The sequence below is a fragment of the Podarcis raffonei genome, chromosome 11 (assembly GCF_027172205.1).
Source record: "Podarcis raffonei isolate rPodRaf1 chromosome 11, rPodRaf1.pri, whole genome shotgun sequence".
NCBI classification, from domain to species: Eukaryota; Metazoa; Chordata; class Lepidosauria; order Squamata; family Lacertidae; genus Podarcis; species Podarcis raffonei.
Window position 1 is genome coordinate 11295998 of NC_070612.1, and position 17479 is coordinate 11313476.

At 44.6% G+C, this 17479-nt stretch overlaps 1 protein-coding gene across 3 annotated transcripts in view; it reads left to right on the forward strand.

The window, feature by feature from the left end:
• Nucleotides 1–17479, forward strand: part of MAPK4 (mitogen-activated protein kinase 4) — an 84562-nt gene that overhangs the window by 57723 nt on the left and 9360 nt on the right. For 2 of the 3 annotated variants that reach the window (XM_053408899.1, XM_053408898.1), the window contains exon 3: nt 10817–10982. In XM_053408899.1, coding sequence (XP_053264874.1) covers nt 10817–10982 — 166 coding nt within the window. The remainder of the gene's footprint in view (nt 1–10816; nt 10983–17479) is intronic. The other variant, XM_053408900.1, reaches the window with a different exon arrangement.

A 17479-nucleotide genomic window follows, 5' to 3' on the forward strand; every position in this document is an offset into this window, starting at 1 on the left:
TGCAATTCAATCTCCCTCAGATTGAATTGTATGTTCCTGGTAAGATCCCCTTTTTAAATCCCTCCTAAAAGAATAAAGACACCACAGTCTTATTCATAAGCAATAAAAAGAAAGTTTACTCACGATCAGGCAGAGCACAGTGTGATCCCTGAAGGCAGGCTTAAGGCTTAAAGTTACAAGCATATACAAACAGGTTTACCCCATATGTGGGTTGACTTAGTGACGGCAGTTAGCAATCGGGGAAGTTCTCAGGACGAAAGGAAGATGGAAAAGAGAGAGAGAGGCAGCATGCCTTGTTCTTTTACCAGGTGTGGAAAGGTCATACCCACCCACTAGTCACATGCAAGGAAGGCCTCTCCAGGCCAGGAGGAACAGGAAGTTCGACTGGCTGGACCAAACATTCCCTTGCACATCCACTCTAGCAAAACAAGGAATGTTGTACTTGACTGCTCTCAGTGGATTGCATCCCACAGATTGGTTGGCGGGGCATGTTCCAGTAGGTGTGGCCAGAGCTAGCCACTTCCACAAAAGCACAAATTAACACACACAGTGTGGAGCGACTGACTTTCCCCCCCTTTGTGGCCAAGCCATTATGAGGTGAGTTTTCTTGAAGGTGGTTGTCAGGCTTCAGGGAATCAGATCCCTCCCACAGTGGCAGCCAAGCAGCAGAGAAACGATAAAAGTTCTTACCAAGCAATGTATTCAGTAATTCACAGAGAGCGATGAAGGAATGCAGTCTTCCCTAAAGAATGGCGTTGCTCCAAGTAAAGTCCCCACGCGGCTACGTCTCCCCTGTTCGACGTCACTCCTGTGTCGGTTAATCTGAGCTTTCTACCTCTGAGCTCTCTGTTCTACTACCCTCAATGCACGCCTGGTCCTGGGAGAGGAATGCTTTCCAAAGACACTGAGTCTGTCAGCTATCTCCCCCTGGTGCTGCTTCTTCCTGCTGTTCCTTTCCCAATATTTCCCAGCTTTTGCCCTCTGCAGCCTCTGAACTATGCCCTTCTGCAAACCACTGTTCTAAATCTATACTGTCCTCCTGTTCTAGGGAAAGTTCAGGAGAGGGGTGGGGTGGTCCCCACCCTTCCTCCTGAGTCCAGCCCCTGACAGCAGTCCTGTCTGGTTGGTATCCCTGCAGTGAAAGGGCCTGCTCAATGGAGGGGATGTCATTCCCAGAGTGGCTGGTTTTTAGCACCTCCCCAGACAGTAGAGAATTATGTGTTGTTGTGCATAGCTCACAGCCTGCTGTGTGGAGGAGGCCCCCGAGCCCACCCTGAGAAGAAATGATGCACCCCAGGAACAAGTATTCGTGACTATAGCCGTGCAGAATGATACCACAACACCCACCAGAGAGTCACCAACAACTACCTTTCAGCCTTCCGCCACCTGCTGAGTGTATGGGAGGTGGCCGTGAGTAATGGGTGCAGGTAGGCAGAAATAATTAAATCATAGGATTGTTGGAAGGGACCCAAAGGGTTCCTCTGTGTGTCTCTATGCACCCAAGAGAAGGAATGAGAGTGAGTGGTTGTTACTGTACACTTGATGCAGTGGGCGGGCTGATTGGACCATGTGGTGCCATTTTACAGCAGCTCCGAGTACAACTCTTGCCATATGGCACGGGAGTTCCCAGCTCACAAGTCCTGCTTCTTTCCCTCCTACGGCCAGATGTCCTAAGCTAGCAGGAGGGTGCTCCATCTTTTGCCTCATCTAATTTGAGGGAAGACGCGTCATTGGTAGCAGGCACCGTTCCCAGCGTTGGCTCAGCGATGGCTCAGATCCTCTTGTCTGTTTTCTGTTGAAAAGCGCGGAGTGAAAACAAGGGTGTTTAATTGAGACCTACAAGTAATGCTGTCATAGATCTATGGTGCTAAATGTTTAGGTTGGTAAACATTAGGATTTAATCAAAACTTGTATGTTATGAGGCGGTCTCAAATGTATATTAACGTTAACGGGGTTTGAGGTGTTTAAGTAGCATTTATGTGTAAAGGCTGCGTATCAGACCTTGAGAATGTAATCAAGATCCATGTGTATTGGAATATGTGCGTGGACCTACTTCTGAGCATCACCTATTATTAATTAACTAGCTAATTAATATCTGGCCTGCAGATCTGATTAGGCTCACCAGGTCTCCCCATTTGGTCTGCGAAGCTGTTTTGACCAAACCATGATGTCAGATGCGATGATGACCAGCTGATTGCTGGGACTTGTAAAGCACTGTGAATGTGCAGTTGTCGTTTGATTTTGCAGGCAAAAACAGGTCACCTGACATCAGATGACTGACAGGTGGGTAGCCCTGCCCACTTGTCAAACCTGGCCTGGGGAGGGGGGGAGGTCCGCTTCTCTATCCCTGGCTTAGTGTTATGAATGAACCTTGTGCGGTGTTTTAACTATGGTTTGTTTACTGCCACCAAGCCCACAATCTGAATCCATGGTTTGCCGTTAGCTTGCAAAGCGTGGTTTGCTTTAACTGTACAGTGGTACCTCGGGTTAAGAACTTAATTTGTTCTGAAAGTCTGTTCTTAACCTGAAACTGTTCTTAACCTGAGGTACCACTTTAGCTAATGGGGCCTCCCGCTGCTGCCACGCCACCGCTGCACGATTCCTGTTCTCATCCTGAAGCAAAGTTCTTAACCCGAGGTACTATTTCTGGGTTAGCGGAGTCTGTAACCTGAAGCGTCTGTAACCTGAGGTACCACTGTACTTTGTGCAACCAACACACTCCCCCGCCTTAACCTGCTGGATTTTGAAACAACTTTGAAATGGCAATTGCTTGACCTGATATCGTATAATCTACCTGCAAACAAATCAGAATGCATGCTCAATAGTCTCTTGGAAGCAACCGGTGTTATGGTGGGGTGTTGAGGAAACATTCATGGGTGATAGAGTTAGCCACCATGTTTTAGGTTCCCTCTCCTTAGTGTAGAGATTGAAGTATACATCTGTGCATTTAAAAATAATAATAGTAAGTTTTTTATTTGATATTAAAAAATTTAAACATACAACAAACAACAATTCGCAGTCTAAAGCATGAGATTACTCTGAATTTCCTGACTTCTCCCCTCCCTTCCATGGGTCCTAATGAAAATATTTACAACTGCATATCAATATTTATCCAAGTATTTTTCCTTCTGAATTATCCATAGTAGCCGTTACTTTACAAGTGTGGTTAAAATCCTGCCAATGTTTTAACCTGCATGCAGTGGTCTCTTATGTAAATTATAAACTTTCCCCATTCTTTTTTCAAGTGCTTGTCTTCTTGATTTCTGAGATTCCCGGTTAGTCTTGCCATTTCTGCACAGTCCACCATCTTGATTTGCCATTCTTCTCTGGTCGGGGCTGGCTCTTCCTTCCATCTCTGGGCCAGTAGTATCTGTGTGGCCATCTGTGCATTGTTTTAACTCTTCTGTCACAATTATGTTCTTAGTCTTAACGCTTTATCTGCAAAACCTTGGAACTGAAAAGCTTTGGCTCAGGCTGAGGGTGCTGGTGCCATTTTTCTTTTCTTTTTTAAAAAAGAAAAAGCAATATTAAACAGGCTTAATAACAGGCATTTCCCACCCTGCCTATTGTTTATATGTATAAGCTACAGGGAACAGCCACCTAATTAAGATAATTGTACTTTGGCAAGGAGATTCTTGATTTATGCTGGATACTCACTCCCCATGCTCATTACTGAAAACCATGTGGGTGCTTTCCTCGTTGAACAAAGCAGAACAGGGAGAGCAAGCCAGTTACCCCTCCCCCGGCATTGGGATGAATCTACAGAAAATGCATCCGCAGTATGAAACGTCAATGGTATGTGTGGCGATCACACAGGGTCCCCGGACGTTTGACAGTCTATTGATCCCTGTGCCACCACTATGATCACTCCCCCGCTGCCACCAACCCGTTTCTCTCAGGTACACACCGAGTCCAGACAGTTGTTAACGTTAAAACAAATAATCAAGTTTATTTTATAAGCATGAACAAGTTTATGGTTTCAGATAATTTTTCTTGTCAGTTTCTTATCCTTAGTTTCTATACCGGCCTATACCTTCCTAATAACTTCTAACTGATTATCCCAACTGTCTATCTGACTCCTCCTAACAGTTTCTCTCACTCTCACATCAAAACTAGACCAACCCACAGACTTATCTTCCCTCTTCCTTCTCCAACTCCCAACTGACTTCCCAACAACTCCAACTCTAACTCTAACTCCTCTCCTTGGGTTCCCACTGGCCAATCACTTCACACTCATTTAACCCTTTTCTTATGACCCACCTAGGAGGGCAAATGCCACAGTATGAAACTTCGATGCATCCTTGGGCTCCTCTGAACAACCTATCCATTGAGCATTCATCCTGATATGCTTGCACAAAGCTTATGCAGTAGTTAGACCACAGGCCCCTCTATAAACATCCTCCCCTCCCCCTTTCTGGTATACATTTTTATTTATTTTAATACAGACAGAACAAAGAAACATATCACAAAGCTGCGCTGTGGATCAATGTCAAATATAATGCTTTTAACTTAAAAAGTGGGGAGAATGAAAAAAAAGGCAATAGCACAAGATACACAGGAAACACAGGTATCTCCAATATCAAAGGATTACAATTCGGAGCTAATTTATTTAATCTGTTAGGGGGGACGGGAAAGAGACATTAAGAGGCCTGCGGTGCATGACATCTATTGAATCAACCAGGTGGAGGAGAATGTCCGTGTGTCGTTGACAAGCATAACAAAACTGTGCCACATTGAAGGAAATCTGTTTTTCTTGCTTTGACCTTTAACAATTCACAATTTATATGCTAATTTTTCTAAGAAGGCTATCTCCCAAACTTTCAGATACCATGCTTGGAGGACAGCACCAGCAAGATCTTTTCCCAGCAGACGTCCTTTTTATTGTGCGTTGATGTTGGTTTGTGCTTATAATGGTATTTGGGAAGTCACATGTGACCCCACTTTCCATACTGTTTGCGGCTGCAAATGTTCTAGAGCGGACATACTACTTCCTTTCTGATCAGTGCACATCCCATAACTTCCTAAAATCCTGCAACTTCTCATTTCACAATTGTTCCAGGGCTTGTTTGTTTAGTCCCAGTTTTGTTGCGGCTCCAAATGGCAATGGTGCAAATAATATGCTCTCCCAAGTCCACATTCCCAGCATGTTCACACTCCTGGCTTTGTCATGTCCACAAAATGGAAGATGGCAGGGTTCCTAAGGACGTGCTCTACAGGGAGCTGGCTTCAGGCACCAGGCCCATTGGCAAACCAACTCTGTGTTACAAAGATGTCTGCACATGCGTCACGAAGGCTGGGCTGGCAACATCAAACTTTCTCTTTCCCCACAACACAACAGTAGCAATGGGTGAATCTATTTCAGTTTCTCATTTGTCCCATCTAAAGTTCAGTTCTCCAAATTTCCACATTACAGTGGTACCTTGGTTGTTGAACGTAATCTGTTCCGGAAGACCATTCGACTTCCAAAACGTTTGACAACCGAGGAGCAAAGGGTGGTCTCCAAAGTCAACGGAGAAAATTGAAAAACAAGCAGCGGAAGCCGTTCGACTTCCGAGGCGCGTTCAAAAACGGAAGCAATTACCGTACTTTTCGCTCTATAACACGCACCCGACCATAACACGCACATAGTTTTTAGAGGAGGAAAACAAGAAAAAAAATATTCTAAACAAACCAATGGATGTATGATTTTTGTGGTTCATGCTGTGGCCACAGACATGTGATCTGACGGTGAATTTGGGGTGACCCAGTGCAAGTATCCTGAGGATCCATGTGGATCCGTGCTTTGTAACCATGTTTTAAGTGGGGAGGGAAGGAAAAGCACCCAAGGGACAAGGAGCACACATGTGGTGTGTGGAGAAGGATGCTGCTAATAATGCAGAAGAGGAGTTTAAGGGGAGAAGGAACACGCGTGGGGTGGGTGGAGAAGGATGCTGTTAATAATGCAGGTGAGGGGTATAAGAGGAGAAGGCTCCTGTCCTCTCCCTCTTTGCTCCTTTAAAGCAAGCAGGCTCTCTGTCCCTCTCTCCTCCCCACTCAGCAGCTCTTCTCCTGCTTTGCTGTTTCAAAGCGAGCCACGGAGGAGGGAAGGAAGGGGAACCATGGATCCTGTGCTCACGACTGCAGCAGATCCCCCCGCCATCCATAGGCATTCGCTCCATAACACGCACAGACATTTCCCCTTACTTTCTAGGAGTAAAAAAGTGAGTGTTATGGAGCAAAAAATACGGTACTTCTGGGTTTTCGGCTTCCGAGACGCTCAAAAGCTGAGGTACTACTGTAGTTTGTGGTTGTTGTTTTTTTAAAAAGCCCTCAAGAAAATACATCAGCATTTTAGTGTGACTTTCTCCTACTACACAAATGTTGTTTGTGTGCAGTTTTCCCTAATACATACATTTTTTGCAAAGCAGTTCCTCCCTAATATAATCCGTTATTGTTTCCATTAATATATGCACTTCAATGTACACTTCACCCTAACGTATGCATTCTTGAATACATTACTTGACTGGGGAACAGCGCAGCAAAATTATGAGAAGCGCAAATTTTGAGGGATGGCTGTTTTGGGAAAATGTGAATTAGGCAGGTTCGCCTTTAAATGCAAACTGAACCCCATTTCCCCCCCATCCTTACTTGACAACAAAACTAGGGCTTCGGTTCGTTCTTGTTTGCAAAGCCCAGACTGCAAGGATCAGACTTCTTGTGCCATAGCAATGTCTGGAATCTGGCAGAGTGATCAGAGACCAAATTACCTAGAGGAAGGTTACATAAATGTGCCGCAGCTGAATATTTTCATTTTACTGCATCACCTCAGTTCCTAGGATGGGACTACCCTGCGGGGCTGGATGCGGATCCTGGAAAAGTACAGACAGGGTGATGAGGAAGTTAGCAGTATTCTTGCCTCCCCCCTTCTAAGGGTGCTGGCTGGGTCATAAAGCAACTGTCACATTGCATTAGCCTGCAAACTGCTTCTCTACACACATGCCAACGAAGGCAACTGCAGCACTGTTTGTGAGCAGTGAGAGATCAGTGCCTGTTTGTTCATCAGGCAACGCTCCCTCCCCACGAGACCTGCACGCTTGCTTCTTTCGCATGCAGAATGAGGTTCTCGTGCACAGCAACCACCCGGTCCCTTGTGGGTTTGTGATCTTGTGCAAAGAGATTCTAGAACACGTGCAGCAACTGCGCATTGAATTACCCTAAATCCAGGCTGTTTCTGCACCTACATTTCAGGAAGTTCTCCTTGCTGCTTGCATAGTGAGAGGCAGTGTGGCGTAATGGTCAGAGAATCAGACTAACGTTGGGGAGGACTGGGTTCAAATACTCACTCAGGCAGGGGTGCCAACTTGAATAAAATACAAGGTGGGAGCTGGTAAGTCCTGCCCTGCATAATCGATCGCAAACACCATTTGAATGGCAATGCCCATCAACTTGGAGGAGGGGCTCAAATATTTTATTGGGGAGGGGGCAAAGGGACCTTGGCCCCCCAGGAGTTGGCTCCTATGCGCTCAGGGCACTTACAGACTGTCGACATTTTCAGCTGGGATTCTTGTCACCTTCCAGCAAATTACAACTGATAGGATGGTTGTGCACAACAAACCCACTTTCCTGAAGGTTTTTTGCAACAAGGAAAGTGGCAGGGAAATATACCCGGGAAAATATGAGATAACACCTGCTTGGATCTACCTCATCTAACCTCCCCACAAACAAATCAGAATGAATGGTCATTAAATAGCCAGTCTCATCTGATCTCCCTGCAAATAGGATGCTCAATAAACAGGCCAGCTGATGTCCCAGGAGAAAAATGGATCTACTATTGCATTATGTGTGTGACAAGAAGCATTCCTACCAAATCTCATTACTGGCCTGCCCAGAGTACATACTGGGAGAGATGGAGCATGCAGCCCTGAAGGCAATGGTGACTTTTGGGCTTTGTATTCATTCCCCTCCTCCAATACTCATTGGTTGAGAGGTCCACTAATAGCCTCTTAACTACAACCCCAGAAGATCCTGTGTCAAGACCTAGGCAATAAGTCTTGCTTCCTTCCTTCCATGTGTTTTATTCTCAACAAAGGAGAGAAGCTCCGTGGAAATGAATTAATTGTAGAGTCTGTCTGGAAAAGGACCATCTCTGATGGAGTCTTCATAATCAGCAGCAGCATTAGCAATAAGACAAAAGCTGTAAACAAGCTGGCTGCAAAGGAGCTCAGCAAATTGGTCTCAATTACTTGCCTATCTTGGGGAGAGAAAAATTAAAGTGGCCTTTTAAGTGCAGAGAGACGTGTTGAATAGAAATTCATAGTTATAAATTAGAACAGCAGCACATGGTCGCAGAGAGAAAGCAAAGAGGTAATATGCTTTGTGTGTCCCTTGCATTGCTTAATAGAGCCTGTAGCAAATTGCATTCCATTCTACAGGTAAATGGTGTTTCTTTTCTCCCCTTCCTAATTTTGCTCACAAGCATTGGAGCCAATTTGAGACTGCTACTTTGTGGGTGGGATTCAGTAATGTGGTGACATATTTAGGTTCCTCGGTTGAAGTGGCTTTGGCGCTTTTGCATATCAGACAAGGACATTTTGCAATAAGTAAGGGGGGTGAAAAAATGCACTACAAAGTGAGGTATAACCATCCCTTGATGCAATGTCGTATAACCTTTGCTGATTGTTCTGGCGATCACACAGGGTCCCCGGACGTTTCACCGTCTATTGATCCCTGTGCCACCACTTTATTTCTCGCTGCCACCACCCAGGCCCTACCTGGTACAATAATGAGTCCAGTCAGGGTTAAATTGGAACATAAACTTCTGTTTATTTATTGCAGTTTAACAAGCGTGTGGTTTCATAAACGGTATTGGTCAATTACAATCATGGGGTGCCTATCCAGACCTATAACTTCCACTACCTGCTCTCACTCACTGAACCACCTCTTAGATATTTACTTGTCTTCCTAGCCCCTCACTGTTCCTGATTCAGCTTATTTCGCTACACTAACTCAACCTACCCACAGACTCTATCCCAATTCACTCCCACTCCAACCAACCACCCCACTCCGAACAAACTCCCCTTTCGCCCCTCCCAGAGCTGGTTTTATAGTCCCTCTGACTCTACCCCCCGGGTCCTGATTGGGTAACCTGTTTAACTATTTCACCTCCAGCACTCTCATATATTAACATCACAATTGTTAGCTTCAAAAATGATGCAATTAGTGATCTTAGTACTACCAGTGGCAGCACCAGAAAAAAATGGGAGTGGGGCATAGAACTGGCAAAGTTAGAAGGGACCACAAGGATCATCTAGCCCTCTGCAATGCAGGAATCTTTCGCCCAAAGCGGGACTCGAACCCACAGTCCTGACATTAAGAGTCTCATGCGCTACCAACTAAGCTATGGTATCCTTCCTCCTACCTCTCTTGTGTCATATTAGGTTTTGCAGCTGAGCTCTGGGAAGGGCTGCTTTCACTTTGGGGTAGAGTTTCTAATCAGCAAAGAGCAGTACGAATTTCCCAGGGTCGCCATCCCACTGGTCCAGTGACTGAACCAGCCTGAGGCTCATTGTCTTACAGTCGGCTCTCTTGGGTTCCAGTTTTCCTGCATTTAGAGCTGTGTAAGTGTCCCTTTTAAGGACCTGCTATCTGGTACAAGCTGGGAGCTGGAGTGTACCTGCTCCTTTCATGAACGCATCGGAGCATGAAAGAGGATGCCTCCAGCCAGCTGTTGAGTTGGATTAAGTTATTCATCCCTAAGACGTCAGATAGGCAGGCTGTTTAGCAATTAATAATGAAAAGGCATTGCGTGCATTAGAATAACCACTATGGTTCTGCAAGGGAAAAGAAAGATGCAAGAAGTATTATCTTAGCAAATGCCCTACAGCTTTGTGGAAGAGCAGGAAGAGAGAATCTTCCTGGAGCTCTCAAATCAATACCCACAGTAACAATGGCAGGTTGTGCTCTTTGAATGTTCAGAATTGCTCACTTCTGAATTCTGCGGTTTAATACAGAGGAGATATTCTGAGCACCCATCTGGTCCAGTTTCGTTGGATGCATTTCAGTTATTGGGGCTTGTGGAGAAGGTATTTGGTCAAGGCCAGCTCTCCATCTTTGCCTATTACGGCAACTAGCAGTGAAAGGGCAGTTGGCTGGGCCCAGGAGGCTGTAAATGTCTCCATAAAGAAGCAGTTCTTAGAGACCTGTACTCAAAAGATGTTGACAACTACAGCCTGGTGGCTAAAGGCTTCTCTAGATGTCCTCCATATTGTGCTTTCATGATGATTGGTTCTCATGATGCTATAGGGACATTCACACGTGATGACGCTTTCAATACTTGTTGCACCTGCAGAGGTTTTGGGCTGATCCTATGGCTTCATTTCCAATCAGTGCATGTCTTATAAGTGGGCATGGTGGGCATAGGTGCCCTGGCCCCTTTGCCCCTCCAAAAAATATTTAGGTCCTAAAGCCAGTGTGCCAAGGGGACCTTGCCTGTGGAGCAAGGCTGAGAGCTTAAAAGCTCTCTTTGGGCCAGGTGACCCCAAGTGGATGAATGCTTGGCCTTGCTCCAGCAAGGCCTGCTCATTGTGCCAGTTCTGGCCTCCCTCTCATTGTCCGCCTTATTGAAGGCAGACTGGCTAGCTGCGAGGTGGCCCCAAGAGCAATGTGATTCTGACCAGATGCGAATTTTGTGTGTCCATGTCACCCGTGGAACCGAACCCCCATGTAAGATGCTGGTGTGCTGTGCAACGTGCCTGTATTAGGTACCTTAGGCCAAATTATCGTTTCCATGATGATTTATATACGTGTGGGTGTAAAAGAATATTTCTTTCTCTTGCAGGGTTACCTCTCGGAAGGGCTGGTGACAAAATGGTATCGATCGCCTCGCCTGCTGCTTTCCCCAAACAACTACACCAAAGCAATTGACATGTGGGCAGCTGGTTGCATTCTAGCAGAGATGCTGACAGGAAAGATGCTTTTTGCTGGTAGGTCTTCAGTTCTTGCTGGTAGGTCTCAAATTTTCTTTCTTTCTTTCTTTCTTTCTTTCTTTCTTTTTTTTTAAAGAATATTTATTAGATTTTCCAATTTTTAAAACAAACAAACAAAAACAGAACAAACAAAAACATTGAAAAAGACATACAGTTCATAAATCATACTTTTGAATAACAAATTTCTCAGATACAGAAAGGTAGCCATGTTGGTCTGCCATAGTCAAAACAAAACAAAAAATCCCCCCCCCCTTCCAGTAGCACCTTAAAGACCAACTAAGTTAGTTCTTGGTATGAGCTTTCGTGTGTATGGTGTATCTGAAGAAGTGTGCATGCACACGAAAGCTCATACCAAGAACTAACTTAGTTGGTCTTTAAGGTGCTACTGGAAGGGGGGAAAAAAATTCTCAGACCTCCTCATACTTCTCTTCCTTGTATCCCAATTAGAATTATTAGTTCAGCAAATCCTTCATTTAAAGCATTACAGCTTATAACATTACCTTATTTTTCAAACCCTTTTTCCCCCTTCTATGTTCCTTGATATCATTACAGCTAGAAACCACTCAATTTCAATCCAACACCATTTATCTTTCCTTAATTTTACAGTATTTCTGTAAATAGTCCTTAAATTTTTTCCAATCTTCTTCAGCCGACTCTTCTCCCTGGTCACGAATTCTTTCTTTCTTTCTTTCTTTCTTTCTTTCTTTCTTTCTTTCTTTCTTTCTTTCTTTCTTGGAAAGAAGCTTGTTTAAATGCAATAGCTCAGCCGTGGACGTCCATTTAGGCTGAGTGTAAAATGCTGAGCGTTTCAGTTGGCTTTCAGATTGCCAGGTATTTTGCAGGTATGATTCAGTTGTACACAGTCATACCTTGGTTGTCAAATGGAATCAGTTCCGGAAGTCTGTTCGACTTCCAAAACGTTCGCAAACCAAGGTGCGGCTTCTGATTGGCCCCGAAAACAATGCCGACAACCGAAACAGATGTTCGGCTTCCAAAAAAACGTTCGCAAACCGGAACACTTACTTCCGGGTTTGTGGCGTTCGGGAGCCAAAACATCCGAGTACCAAGGCGTTCAACAACCAAGGTACAACTGTACTGGTGAATTTAGGTTGTGCAATTGAATCAGGTAGTCTTGTGCAAACCACTTAAGAAACCAAAACACCCTGGATTTTTTTTGCAGATTAGGAACGTGATGGCAAAATATACCGGAAAGTGTGGGATAATGGTAAAGAGAATTGAAAGTGGGATTGCGAATAACTGCCTGGATAGCATCACAAGCACAAATCATCAAGAATGCACAATAGGAAGGATGCCTAGAGGGGGGGTCCAAAGTGCTTACAAAAAAATAACCTGGCGAGAACAAGAAGTTTTCCCACCTGCTGGAAGGCTGTTGTCCGAGTCCATCGCCAGCAGCTGGAAACAGGGCCATCCATATTTGTTCAGGAATCGAGTGCACCCCCTGATGCTACTTGACAAATAAACATCCCTCCTTTTCAGTTTGACCCGACAGCCTTTCTTTCATCTCTGCTTTCATGGTGGTTATTATTATCCTATCCTTGCCCATTATTTGTTTTGCAAGACGGCAGGATTTTGACACTCTGGGTAAGCTGGCCGCATGCAGCTTTCTCTAAATAAATAACAAGGTTCATTAATAATGGATTCTAACGCTTGGCCTTCCAAAATATTTCTGCTCTGAAGACCTGGTAGCGTTGGCTGTGCATAGACTAAGGCCTTGTCCACACTCCTGTTTGCCCTGCACCTCGGGGTTTTCCACTGGCCCTGTGCTTTCTAAGCATGGGTCTGAGAGGTTTTGCCTTTCCCTCACCGCTCCCCTCCCCAAAAACCCCCACTTTTACAGCGATAGTTCCATATCTTCCAAGTTCCCTGTTTTAAGAGGGATGGCCCCACTTTCTTTGAAGATGCCCTGGGCTCTGCCTTTGTCCTGGGGCACCCAGATTTTGCGTGACAGGTGGGCTTTATTACATGTTCTGGGATGTGTCTTTTGAGTACAGGTTAGGTAATTATGACTTGACAGTGTGGGAATGTTCAGGGAGGCAGGAGAGGATACATTGTTTATAATATCCTTCCTAACTTTCGTTAGCAAGTTCCTTTACTTAGCAGAGTTTACATTCCCCTTTTACATGCACAGCAGATAGCTGGCTGCAGGCTTGTGTAAGCCTCTCACTATTATACAATTCAATCTGTCTGAGATTGAATTGTACGTTCCTGGTAAGCTCGCATGAATCCCTCTTAAAAGAATAAAGACGCCACAATCTTATTTAAAGTCAATAAAAGAAGTTTGCTTTCATCAGGAAGAGCACAGTGTGATCCCTGAAGGCAGACATAGATACAAATAAGTACATGTGGATCTACCCCATATGGGGGAATAATCCCAGTGCTTCTGCTAGTTGAGAAGCTAGCAGAGCATTCCTAGCTAAGAAGCTGGTCCAACGAGGAAGGAAGTGAAAAAGAGAGAGGTGTGCTGCGTGACTCGTCCTTTTATTACCTGGACAGGTTAGGTCATGCCCACCCTTCTATCACATGCAAAAGGAAGGATGCTCCGGCCAGGAGGAGCAGGAAGTTTCGACTGGCTGGACCAAACATTCCCTCCCATGTCTTCTCTAGCATTACAAGGAATGTTGTGTTTGGACTGCTCTCAGTGGATTACATCCCACAGAGAGAAGAAATAACGTCCTTTTTAATTTCAGTCTTCTTTCATGTAATCTCACCTGACACGTTGATCTCATTTTCAAAAGGCACCACTGAGCGGCGTAAACCACTCATGAGAGACAACAAAACCAATAGCTGAGTGCCGAATCCAACATTAGAAATATTCAGAGCAGACTCATTGAAATGAATGGACATGACTAGCTTATTTCCATTAATTTCAGTGGATCTACTCTGGGTAAAATTATGTTGTATACAACATAGGAAAAGAGGAAAAGAAAACATAGAGATAAATTTTAAAAAATAATGTTTGTAAAAAAAAAACACCAAAAAAACCTAGAAGCTTTTCTCTTGGGAATTATAGGGATGAACTACCTAAATTGTATAGAAATTTACTTGTGTATTTTACTTGCTCCAAAATGGAAAGAAGTCCCAGCAAAGGAAGAATGGATACAAAAACTTATGGAGTATGGAGAAAAAGTGAAACTTACCAGAAGAATAAGAAATCGAGATAACAAACTTTTTGTAAAAGAATGGAAATGGTTGAATAAATGAGTAAGTTAAGTTAATTTGGATATGCAGAAAATGTTAAAAATAAATTTAAGGAACCACAGAAAGAGAGGGAAGGAAGTCAAGTTTTAAAATGCCTGTAAAATCAATGAAATGTATATATCTGAAAAGTATAACTATTTTTTAAAAAACAACAACAACCATAAATACAAATTCCAGCAGTGACATTAACAATAGGCTTCCTGAATAAGGAGACTTTTCATCTGATGGTGGAAGCTAAAATGAGCAGGTGCTGAGTAGAATCCTAGAACTGTAGAATGAAAGGGAGCCTCAGCGATCATCTAGTCCAGCCCCCTGCAATGCAGGAATCGCAGCTAAATAGCTGAAGTCCATGAGTGGCCAGGGGAACCCAGAATGCCCTCCCCAGACTCCTGGCCTGAAGGCTGATTGTATGGTCACATAGTTCTCCAGGCAAATATTCCCTGTACCTAGAAAAGTAGTTTGCCATGCTAGTCTAGACTCTGTCTCTGACACCTAATTCTGTATGTGAAGGGATTTGTGGAGGAGCATTCAATCTTGTGAGCCACCGCTTTTGACGTGCCTTAAGTGGCGCAGTCCAAACGCACCGCTGGGAACAGCGAGTGCAAAACTCGGGTGATGGCTTCTGGAGTGGTAGATCAGAGTTGCTACTGGTCTGCCGCTTCATAATTTGGCCAAACTGTTGCAGAGAGAGTTGTTTTGAGCTAAGGGATAAAAGCATAGCTGTCAAGCGCTCCTTATTTGGCTGGACAGTCCCTTATCCCAGCGCCATGCCCCGCTGCTGTCCCTTATTGATGATGTCCCTTAAATAAGCTACTGAAGGTAATGGGGCCCTTTCTATGTCCAGCTGTGCTTTGTCAACAACAAATTGTTGCTGTTTTTTGTGTTGAATATATGCTATATGGTAATTTATGGACCTAATAGGTATCTAAAGTCATTTGCACGCAACAAAATATGTATTTTATCAAAGTAATTGTTGATCCCTTATTTTGGCTGCTGATCCCTTATTTTCGAGGCTGCTGGTCCCTTATTTTCAAATCTGTAAGTTGACAGCTATGGATAAAAGAAGAAGAAGAAAGTACTGCTAAATCTACTCTGGGCGGGATTTGGTTTGTTTGGGGCCTGGGGAGAGGGAGGCAGCGTGTCTACACATTCTTCAGCACCCCTCCTTGCAACCCCCAGCTAGGGCATGTACAATTAGAGCTGTTGTTTTAAAATAAATAGTCAAGTGCTTTCCAGTCGTGCTGAGGATGTGCTTCTCCACCCAATTAAGCTATGGGAAGCAGGAGAAGAGGGGTAGGGATGGAAAATGAGTCAACTGATTCTTTGATCACAACATCGGTTCCCTCCTGTGAACGAGCGGGGGGCGGATTGGAGAATGCAGGACATAGCAGGGCGATGCATTGACCTGTGTATCAAAATACTGACCTGACCAGACTCCAGGATGTCAGTGCAAATCTGCAGAATATTCTTATGCAAGAACTGATTTGCGCCCAGCAGTTTCTTCAGACGATAAATAATGGTGAACATGCACAAGTGTGGCCACGCCATAGATGTGTCCAAAGTTCTCCAGACTTACTAGTGTCTGAAGATATGTGTAAATAGTAGACCCATTTCTCTTCTAAAGGGAACACCAAAATTAGGTACATGTTATGAGCATTCCCACCAGGGACGCGGGTGGCGCTGTGGTCTAAACCACTGAGCCTAGGACTTGCCGATCGGAAGATCGGCGGTTCGAATCCCCGCGACGGGGTGAGCTCCCGTTGCTCAGTCCCAGCTCCTGCCAACCTAGCAGTTCGAAAATATGTCAAAGTGCAAGTAGAGAAATAGGTACCGCTCTGGCGGGAAGGTAAACGGCGTTTCTGTGCGCTGCTCTGGTTTGCCAGAAGTGGCTTAGTCATGCTGGCCACGTGACCCGGAAAAACTGTCTGCGCACAAACAGCTCCCTCAGCCAGTAAAGCGAGATGAGCGCTGCAACCCCAGAGTCGTCTGCAACTGGACTTAACTGTCAGGGGTCCTTTACCTTTACCTTTTATGAGTATTCTCAGCTTTATAGCACCTTGCCTTCTGTGGCTGGTGAGGGCATATGCGTACCTTTCAAATGAACAGTGCAAGAGGGTTTCTAGATGACCTGTTAAGAAGGCATTCATTCTGACTCATTTGCACCAAGTTTGCGGAAGGTTATACAACATCACATCAGGCAATTGTTACCCTAACCTTCCTAGTGCATTTCCCAGTCGCTTTCTTTAGAGCGCAAAGTCTGATTGTTTTTGGAAGCAAGTTTCTTGCATGTCAAATCCATTTTGGTTGGGCAACCCAAATTTGCTGGCGTGCAGTTGAAATTCCACCGGCAAATTAGCCTTGATGTGACCCAAGAGGCTATTGTCATGGTGTTCAGTGTGTACTTTGCATGCAGACAACCACAGATTTAACCCCCAGTATCTCCACTAAAGGATCTCTAGGAGGAAAGTCAGGACAGTGTCTATAATGGATTTCAAACACATGCATAGGTACCATAATTTTCACACATGACTTACCACGTGTACCGCTCCTGCACCTGATATATTGGAGTCAGACCTATTGGGTGATCAAGCTCAGCATTTTCTACACCTATGGGTAGTGGCTCTCTGGGATTTCAGGCAAAGGGCTCTCCCAGCCCTATGTGGAGATGTCAGGAACCTGGGACCTCCTACCTTGAGATCTACTGCCAATCTGTCTTGTTCATACTGAGCTAGATGGATCAGGTATTGACCCCAGCAAAAGATGGCATAATTTGTTCAGAAATTCAATATATCAGCACATACATGGGTCCCTAACACTGTACTTACCTTTACCAGGGATAACTATTGCCTCTTATTCCATATGCATAATTGCTGCTGTGTATATGTCATGGTTAAAGGGTCTTAATAAAGCTGGTCCATTTTAGCCTGTCCTCATGAAATCATAGAGCTTGAAGAGACTAGGAGACTATCAAACCCAACCCCTTCTTCATGCTTCATTCCCTCCCATCTTCAATTAACTCACATAATCCACTTTTTTAAGAGGGCGACCTCATTCGCTAGCATGCGAGAGCACTGAGCCACTTTCAAGAGATGAGACCCCAGCCTAATTCCTGCATGGCTGTTGGAAGTAGGCAATTTCAGCTGCTAAAATAATCATGAACACAGATCTGGAGTTTGTTAATTATTTAGGCAACGTTAATGAGACTCCAACAATAAAAAAACCAACCCTCTGTTGTGGTAGTTATGCTCTCAGTCTGACCTGGACATCTCTGGCTAATGGTCCTCAGAAATAAATGC